Source organism: Hydra vulgaris, chromosome 03, assembly GCF_038396675.1.
Source record: "Hydra vulgaris chromosome 03, alternate assembly HydraT2T_AEP".
Classification (NCBI taxonomy): Eukaryota; Metazoa; Cnidaria; class Hydrozoa; order Anthoathecata; family Hydridae; genus Hydra; species Hydra vulgaris.
Genome location: NC_088922.1, coordinates 11,997,196 through 12,007,500, shown reverse-complemented (window position 1 = coordinate 12,007,500; position 10,305 = coordinate 11,997,196). Strand labels below are relative to the sequence as shown.

The 10,305-nt window shown below is 24.7% G+C and overlaps 1 protein-coding gene across 1 annotated transcript in view; it reads right to left on the bottom strand.

The window, feature by feature from the left end:
- LOC101240473 (armadillo-like helical domain-containing protein 3) overlaps positions 1–10,305 on the bottom strand; it is a 37,054-nt gene that overhangs the window by 22,668 nt on the left and 4,081 nt on the right. The window contains exons 2-14 of the mRNA XM_065792354.1: positions 9,794–9,850; positions 9,649–9,714; positions 8,908–8,988; positions 8,176–8,283; positions 5,973–6,018; positions 5,437–5,483; positions 3,563–3,637; positions 3,400–3,486; positions 3,076–3,132; positions 2,910–2,953; positions 2,750–2,819; positions 1,283–1,329; positions 678–762 (exon numbers count right to left, since the gene is read on the bottom strand). Of these exons, the coding sequence (XP_065648426.1) occupies positions 678–762; positions 1,283–1,329; positions 2,750–2,819; positions 2,910–2,953; positions 3,076–3,132; positions 3,400–3,486; positions 3,563–3,637; positions 5,437–5,483; positions 5,973–6,018; positions 8,176–8,283; positions 8,908–8,988; positions 9,649–9,714; positions 9,794–9,850 (870 nt within the window). The remainder of the gene's footprint in view (positions 1–677; positions 763–1,282; positions 1,330–2,749; positions 2,820–2,909; positions 2,954–3,075; positions 3,133–3,399; positions 3,487–3,562; positions 3,638–5,436; positions 5,484–5,972; positions 6,019–8,175; positions 8,284–8,907; positions 8,989–9,648; positions 9,715–9,793; positions 9,851–10,305) is intronic.

Here is a 10,305-nt window from a genome sequence, read left to right as displayed (position 1 = left end):
TTATTTGAAAATTTAGGTAATGTTTCTATGATAAATATTCACTATTCCTGATCATCCATATAATTTTTTTTTGACAACTTGACCATGGTTGTTTAAATGTTTGAAAGTTTGAATATTTCAGAAAGATGCTGAAAATAACTATTTTAAATTATCTTTGTAAATGAAGTTAAGATCTAACAAAAAATCTTACAGAGGCACTAAATAATCCCAGGTATAATGATCATAAATTAAAAGTAAGTAAAAAGAACAGCATCCAAAGTATGCCAAGAAGGATACAAGTAACTACTATAAAGCAGTAACTAATTTCAGCTAAAAACACCAAAATTAATATAAACATGAAAAATATATATCGACCTAAAAAATTTAAACAAAAAGACATAAATCTTTTTATTTAAATAAAACATTATAATAACAAAAAGAACCACAAGTCCAAGAATATGCAAGTCCAGCCAAGCATTAAAATAGCATTTTTGTTCAATTACTGCGCCGATAATAAATCTTTTAGAAAACGATGAAAAAGAAAAAAATAAATAAGAATTATTTAAAATATATTAAAACATAATTTTTTAAACTATATAATTTTTTTAAACTAGGCAACCATCTTATTTCTGTTAATAAAACAAAGAGATTTTCATAGATAGTTTAAATTTAAAAATATTAAATTAAATGATACTTGCCATTATATGACTAAGAACAGTAAAAAAGCTTCTATTTGTAAGTACAGCTTCATATAGAGCCAACAAAACCGCGTCATTTTCAGAGCTAAAAACAAGGAAAAAAACTTTTTTTCCAGACATTTAACAATTAGAACAAATAAATCCTTTAAAAAGATAAATAACTCTATGTATATAAACATTTAAACTCATCTATTAATTTCAAAAACTATTTCTGATGACTTTTGCTGCTCCAGCCACAAATTAAAGGTAAATAAAACATGATACTATACTTAATTGTGTTTATATATTTACTTGTATTTATATATTCATTTATGTTTACCTACTGATTTATATATTACCTAGTAGTTATTTATTTTTTAATAGCTTATAAAATTTTATTCTTCGAGTTTAATGAAAAACTCTTATTAAGAAGTTTAATTTGATATAAAACTATGCTTTTTATTACAAAAGTACAAAACTTTATTTGAACCAATAAAACTCTTGATCATCAGATTTGATTTATAGTCTAATCATAAGAAATAAATCTATAAGTAATTTCATAAAAAATGATGAAAAATAATTCCTAACTTATTAGGAAAATTTAAGGAAAAAATGATTTAATTTACCTTACAGAAAGAAGATCGTCTTCATTTGAAACAAACATACTGCCTACCTAAAAAATAATTTTTTTATTGCAGAATCGATTGATAGACATAGTTTACCATACTTGAATGTTTGAGAAATATTAAGGTAATCTATTATTTGTCCAAAGTTAACCAGAAAATCCTATTATTTCCCCATAGTCAACCAGAAAAAAACTTTCATAACATTTTTATTGCTTGCTCTTAAATTTTTAAAGATGGTAAAAACTGCTTCTAGGTTCTACCACAGGTTAATGGTATTTTAATGTTCATTTAATTTTAAAAAAGTAGACATAATTTTTTAATTTTCAACCCTAATTTATTTAACTTTCAACCCTAAAAAAGTATTTTTTTGGCTGTAAAAAAATGTATTGCTTGGCTGAAATATAGAAACCTAATAAAATGTATTGCTTGGCTGAAATATAGAAATATTGAAAAGTAATAGTTTATCATAGAAAAAATAATATTGTACATTATAGCAACGCCATAGCAACACCATAGCTAACACAAACATGCTTTTTATTGTATGTTGAGATTTGCTGTTTCCTGTCAAAAAAGCTGCTCTTAAACTTTTTTTTTTTAAAACTCCCAACAACAATCAAGCAACAAGACAGCAATCAAGCAACAAGACAGCAATCAAGCAACAACCAAGCAATCAAGCAACAAGACAGCAATCAAGCAACAAGACAGCAATCAACCAACAAGACAGCAATCAACCAACAAGACAGCAATCTGCATACAAAACAGAAACCAACCAACAAGACAGCAATCATTTGCTATTTAAAATGGGAGTTAACAGAAAACAAACAGCAGAATTTAAAAGCAAGAAAACTATTGACAAAAAAGTGTAAAGATTAGAAAGAATTCTAAAGATTAGAGAGAAAAATACACTTAATATGATTTTCTTATTATTTTATTTTTTCTTTTTAATTTATTTTTTCCAATTTACATATATATATATATATATATATATATATATATATATATATATATATATATATATATATATATATATATATATATATATATATATATATATATATATATATATATATATATATATATATATAAAACAAGTCTCATTACTAATCTGGATATCATTTTGAATACTTATTGTTTAGCTCTACAATCTACAAAGTGAAAAATAGAACTTCTCCCATGTCTCCCAAAAAATAAAAATGAAGAGAAAAAATAAGCAAAGACTTTTTATAAACTTTTATAGACTTTTTTATTTTAACTATTTTTCTATTATAACTTTTTGTCTAAAAGAAAAAATTTAAAAAATGTGAAACTTTAAAATATAGGACATTTTGGACTTTATCAAAAGAGACTTTTTATTTGAAAAAAGTTTTTATTTAATTAATAACTATGGCCAATTAATAAATACAGTAAAATAATAAATTATCTAGAAACAAAATTATAAATTACCTAGAAACAAATAACATTACTCACAAAAGTTGTCAGCGAACTCAACAAGCTGCTAGTAATGGCTAGTTCTTTTGACTTTTGAAGATAGTAATTTCTTTTTTATGTAAATTTAAAAAAATTACATAAAACTTTTTCATAAAAAAAACAAAAAACATCTTAAAAACATCTTATTAAAAAAGATAACCTGTTACTTGTTGATAGTATATTTGAGATCACAAGTCCAAGTCCCTGTGTATGAAAAAAAAAATTAATAATAAAAAACAGATAACTAACACTTGTCTTAAAACCATCAAACACCTTCATTTCACCTTCCAAAACCTTCTTTGAGTCCTCACACTTCATATACTCACATTTAGCGCAAGTTCATCATCTAATAATGATAATTTCATTAGATAAGGATTCACCGACTAAAATAAAAATAAAAATACAATTCCATTGGTATAAAGTTTAAGTTAACTATTTACTGCTGTTTTTATTTCTTAAATTCTGTTCACAACTTTTACTTCTCACAAAAACCTTTTTTTCTCAAATTAAAAAAAAAAAAGTTCAAGTATACAACCTCGCAAAGAAAATATCTCACAGAAAAAAATATTAAAACTCATGCCAGAAAAATGGTCAGTGTCAACAAAACCTGACAAAACAAAATACAAAGCACAACAGCAAAATATCAAAACCTCATTTTTTCTATAGTTCAACAGAATACAGAGCATAATAACAGCTTCATAACCATGTCTTTCACGAAGGACAGGATTAGCTAAAACCTATTTAAAAAATATAAATAGTATTAAAAGGTTCTTTTCTCCTTTAACTTAAAAATAAAAATCTTACAGATTTTACCTGAGCAAGGGTATCAAACAAGTTAAACATCATCAGGTATTCTAAAAATGTGTTTGAACTAACATTATCGACAGCCTAAAATTTATGAGAACATTTAAGCCATAAATTAACAAACAAATAAGAGATAAAAAAGTAGCAAATTAATAAAATAATTAAATTTAATAATATAATTATTAGTCATAAATTAACAAACAAACAATAACTAAAAAAACAAAAATAACAATAAAAACTAAAAACAAATGAGTTATCAAATAGTTTGTTAGTAATAAAAACAAATGAGAATGAAAACAAAATAAAAACAAATGAGAATGAAAACAAAAAACAAATGAGTTATCAAATAGTTTGTTAGTAATAAAATAACTACAGTAATTTTGCAACAGAAAAACATAAATGATCAAATTTTTCTTTTGAAATTACTGTAGAAATGGTTGATTACAGAAATATTTTACTAAATATTAAACAAATCATTTGTTTAAGCAAATATTAAATTTTTTTTGGATAAATAAACTTTGTGGAAAGAAGACTCGAACAATATAAAATCAATCATTTTATTTAGTCTAATATTACAAGTATTTTAATTTCAACAAACTATATAAAATGTCCGAAGCTTGATTTGATTCAATTTATCTCATGTGTTGATTCTATTAAGTGATTTTTTTTCCTTTTTATTTTCTTTATTTAGAATAGATTTAGCAATTTTTTTCTTTCTGCTAGTTAGTTTATTGGCACTTAAAACAATAACTTTCATGTTTTATAATTAATTTTGCTATTTAATTATGTCTGACAATCTTGACCTGCAATGGCCACTAACCATGCATCAGATATGATCTACAGACATTTTTACCATACAAATAAAATTGTGAATGGATTTAAAGTAATATGCTATAAACGTATTATACCTAACATAAGAAAAAGTAAGGATTTGTTAAGAAATCACATATGCCACAAATGTTTACTTAAGCAACCTATGCCACAAAAGTTTACTTAAGCAACCTAATACGACACTTATCTTATCTTCAAATTTACAAAAGTTTAGAAACATACAACACTATCTTCAATTGAAAAAATAACTCATTAGTTTGTAAATGCAAAAAATAAGTTTTACATTTTTTTGGCATAAAATAGTTTTATATAGTTCTTAAATTTGAACATGTTTAAGATACTTTGATCTGTTTTTTTGTTGATTTGGTAATGATAGATTTCAAATTGAAATTAATTGCAATAAAGCATAACTTATATATATATATATAATTTTTTTTTTGTTTTTTTGTTATTCACCTCCTCAAGGCCAAGAAGGCCACTACAGATGAGGAGGCTACTAAATAGTGGTTATAACCCTCTCTCAACTCTATAACTCCGAAACACGAACCTCGACGAACAAGGCCGCTGCGCGGAGAAACAAGTTGAGATATATATATATATTTATACTTATATTTATATATATATTTATATTTATATATACATACATATATATGTATATATTTTCATTACATAATTTTATATATATATATATATATTTTTTTAAATAGCTGTATTTTTATTTATCAAACAAATTTTTAATTCAAAATAATAATTAAGGTGCAGAGTTTTATCAAAATTGTTCGTAAAATTTTTGGAAAAGAGTTCATCCTCAATTAACGATTTCTACTATATTCAATCTTATTTCATCAATTCACGTGATTATTTATCACTTAGTTAGATTTTGTTAACAACCACTAAGTTAATGATGACATAACTAATGTTAGTGCATGCTAGTTAATTATCATTTTTTTATGCTACTTTTTTTTTTAAATTAAATTGCAACATAAAAAATACAAAAAAAACAAACCAAATACTAAAAAGATATTAACTACATCACACACAATAAAACTTACCGTTACAATTATCAACAACATTTTTAATACAAGATTCTTTAAACTCACTATGAGAAAAAATCAAAACATTTTTAAAACATTTTTTCACCAATCAGCGCTAAAATCTTTGTGTATGCACCAAAATAAAATGACAACAACCATTATTGATTACTGTTTATGAGTTTTCCCATTACCATTAAAACTATGACCAAACAAATTGGATAAAGAAAATGTGTAACACATTTGCATCGTATGTAAGAAAGAAATGGGAAGATTTTTTACATTCTTTACTTAAAGGAAATACTTATGACTATTTTGGGAAAAAATTTTATTATTCAGACAAAAAATTTTATTATTATATGTTTATAATCCAAATAAAAATATGGCATATGTTTGTAATCCAAATAAAAAGAAAAAAAAAAAGAAAAGAGGTTTAAGGATGTAAATGAGGATTATTGAGTCAAAATTTTTTACCCTTTTCTAAATTAAACTACCTACAAAAATTACTAGTATAAAAATATCATAAAAATAATAACTAATATTATAAATAAACTTGCCAGAGTAATCTCCTAATAAAAATGCACTTGATGTTTCAAAGAGTTTCTATAACAAATTAACAAACATTTTTAGAGTTAGCATAAACACTCTTCATTTCAAATTTTTATTTAACTAGCACATATATCTATATAATACAAGAAAGATACCTCCAGTTATTGTATGACAAAATTAAAAGTAAAAAAAAAAATATAATAACAACTTTGTTCTTGCTGAAATAAAAATCTTTCATACATAGACACTTCCCAAATCAAGTAGATAGTGTTCAATTAAATAGCCAACTGCAGGGGCTTTAATACTTACATTGCCTAAGGGTATGAGCAGATTATATCTATGTATAAAGGACATTTATTACAGCAATAGATAAAAGCTGTGTGGATTAAAGAAAACACTTTAAAACTTAAACTGTTTGAAATATAGTAAGATACTGCACATCTTGCTATGCTAAGTTAAATCTGTGTGTGTATATATATATATATATATATATATATATATATATATATATATATATATATATATATATATATATATATATATAAATATATATATATATATTTATATATACATATATATATATATACATATATGTATACATATATATACATATACACACACACACACACACACACACACACACACACACACACACACACACACACACACACACACACACACACATATATATATATATATTATAAATGCGTGTTTAGATAAGCAGTGTGACGTCACATTGAAACAGCCTGCTGCTGTGGGCTTGATTACATACATGGATTATCTTATAGCCTGATGCTACAAAGCAGTGTTGCTACATTGACTGAGAGTAAGGGATGGGCAGCAATCTTTTCTTCCATTATTCTTTGTATGCTATAAAAATAATCAAAACTAGTAAGCAATTGCTGATCTACATATGCTATAGTAGATAAATACATAAAATAGAAATCAGCCCTCGGAATTAGGAAAAATGAGGTTAGCAATTTTTTGCCAACCTTAAACTGTTAGAGGTTTGACAATCACATTTTTTTGCCAACCTCATTGCATATGGTTTGCAAAAAAAATTTAACAAAAAGGTTTTAACATAAAACATAGAAACAAGGTCGTCCACTTTTTGCTGACCTCAAACACCTTTAGATCAGCATTGCTGATTCTGGGGGCTGATATATTTGATAGACTACCTGGCTCAACCAAACCCTCATTCGATGTAGCGGCACTTTCTTGTAGCAGCAGGCTATAAGGTAGTTGATGAAGCAGCACTCCTTGTAACAGCAGGCTATAAGATGTAGCAAGGTAACAGCAGGCTAAGTCGATGTCTTTGTAACAGCAGGCTAAGTCGATGTAGCAACATTCCACACATGTGGAGTGTTGCTACATTGACTATCAACTATTACAGTAAGTAAATAAAAACATTAAGAATGTTTTTATTAAAAAAAACATTCAGTATGTTTTTAAAAACATTCTAGTCTTTTAATTTGCCTTTTAGTGGCTTTTTTAAAAAACAAAAAATTTAATTAGTTCCCTCAAATAAATTAATGCATTTTGACATAATCTGTACTTAATTTTGTCATGCTAGATGTCATAGAGTAGTTAAGTGGCGTTTTTTACCATAAATGGTAAGTTTAAGATCTTTATTATAGGAATACATACATACATATATATATATATATATATATATATATATATATATATATATATATATATATATATATATACACATATATATACACACACACACACACACACATATATATATATATATACACACACACACACACACACACACACACACACACACACACACACACACACACACACAATACTAGTGGGCTTCATTACGTACATGGAATGAGGGTTATGTTGATAATGTATGGAGATATAAAGAAATTTTATTACGGAAAAAAAAAATTTCACTTTTTTTATTACTCTGTTTTGTAATTTTTTTTTTGAAAAATGAAGGGTATGCACTTTTTTTACAAAAAACAATGTACCTTATATCTAATTCTTGGTAAGACCAAAAAAATACAAAATAATTTTCATTATTATGCAAGAGTTTTGTTAAATGTATGAAATATAATTTTAAAAAAAAAAATTATATTTCATACATTTAACATAAATTATACAGCTTTTTGTTAAATTTTGTTAAATTTGGCCCCCAAACCTTAAGGTTTGGGGGCCACAAATGCAGATTTAATAAATCAAAAGAAAAATTACCTGAGTGATTTGTTCTGCTTGATCAAATCCAATTAAAATATTGATTACATCATAACCAAAATCAGAAAACTTTTTTCTGAACACACACTTCATTAACGTACACAATGTCTGATTTAAAAAATAAACATCGATTTCAATTGAAATTAAGAGCAATTTTCAAATTTCAAAACCTCTTTTAAAAATTTAAAATAAAACCCTGACAAGTTTTTATTTAACTGATTTTTTTTTTCCTTTTAATTTAATTAAGATAAAATAATAAGATAAAATACCTAACTAACAACAATGATATTAATAATATTGTATCAACTATTTATAATAATATTAAATTGTATAATAACAATAATTTTACAATGTCAAACTCATGTTATGCTAGGGATCATCTATAAATTACATAAATTGGCATAAATTACATAAATTAGCATAAGTACTAAATTTTAGACATAAAAAGCAAAATAAAAAATATCAAAAGTTTTCCCTAGCAGTCTTTAATTGAAAAATAAAAATAATTCTTTAAGTTTAATGAAAATCCTCACAAAAAAGAACAAATGATCTCCTACTCTCATTTAAAAAAAAAATATTTAGAGTTGTGTAATTTATGAATGATCCTTAAAACTAGTGTGATGTTAAAAGTACTCATGTTATGTTATCTTAAACTCATGTAATGTTAAATGTATGTTATGTCAAAAGAACTTGTGTAAATTTCATTTAAAGAAAATCATAACAAAATCATACCAGAAGAGAATTAACAATCTTTATTTGATTGTCTTCCTTCAAAGTATCCACACATTTCAAAAACAACTCATTGATTTTGACCTTTAAAAAATATTATTTATTTACATTTTTATTAAAAGATTTTTTAAAAATTGAAAATAAAGATTGTTGTAAAAAAGGAAAGGAGAACTTGCTTCTGGAAAACAAAGATATTGTAACAAACAAGAGGAGCAATGGTTCCTCTGAAGAGAGCAGCACTGGCTTCTAAAAAATCTGAATAAAAAAAAGACCAAAACAATGATTTTTTTTTTTAAGGAAAAATCTTTTCCAACTAAAAAGCTGTATTGTAGCAATTAGCTTTTCAAGCATCAATGGAATCTATTCATGTGAAGATTACAGGTATTGAAAATTCGACTTATTTTAAAAAACAAACTTGCAAACTAACAGATTAGAAAAATGAATTAGAAAACATTATTTTTCTAAACTAATTTAAAGTAATTTTTTTTCACTTTTAAACTTGTTTCCTTCAAAGTTTTTTACTCCCATTTATATTTGTGGAGAACTTATTCAAGAACTATTTAGAATAACTTAAAAAATTTTTAATACAAATAAATCAATTGAATGAAACAATTGTCAGCAGGACTAATATTAAAAAGGTAAAATGCATATTTAAGATTTTTGAATAAAATTTAATGTTGGCAATATCCTAGTAACAAAACTGATGGTAAGTTACATTATTTATATCATAAAACTAAATTTTACCTTAGATTCAAGTAACTGCTCTGGTTTAAGATTGTTAATCCTTTCTTCCAAATAAACTACATTTACCTGTAAGAATAATAATTAAAAAAACTATATAAAATTTAAGAAAATTACTTTAAAAGTTAAATTTCTTTTTACTAATTACCTTCAATAAAAAAAACTCGTCCCATATGTTTCTGTTGTCTTCAATGATACTTCCAGCCTAAAATATTCAAATTTATTTTATAGAAAAAAATAGGCATGAGTGGATATGTTGCTTTTAGTACTAATTACAATGATTACTTTAATCCTGACTGTAGTGACCTCTGCAGCCTCGGGGAAGTAAATACAAAAAAGGTTTCATGATAAATAATTATATTCAAAATAAATGGAGCAGCAGATCTCAAAAATTTTTTTAACAAAGTTTATAGAATTTAATTCATAGAATTTAAAGATAATTCTTCATTATTTTTTTTCTTCAGGGAGAAAAACTTTTTAACTTGTTAGTTTTAAAAATCTATTTTCTTAGATAAAGCATAAATAAAACAAAAATAAAATAAAAATTTAGGAGAGAAGGAAGAAAGGCGAGGGAAGAAGAAGGGGGTTGAGAAATTAAATAAGTTGAAAAATGATAGGAGATAAAGAATGATAGAGACAAAGAATGATAGGAGATAAAGA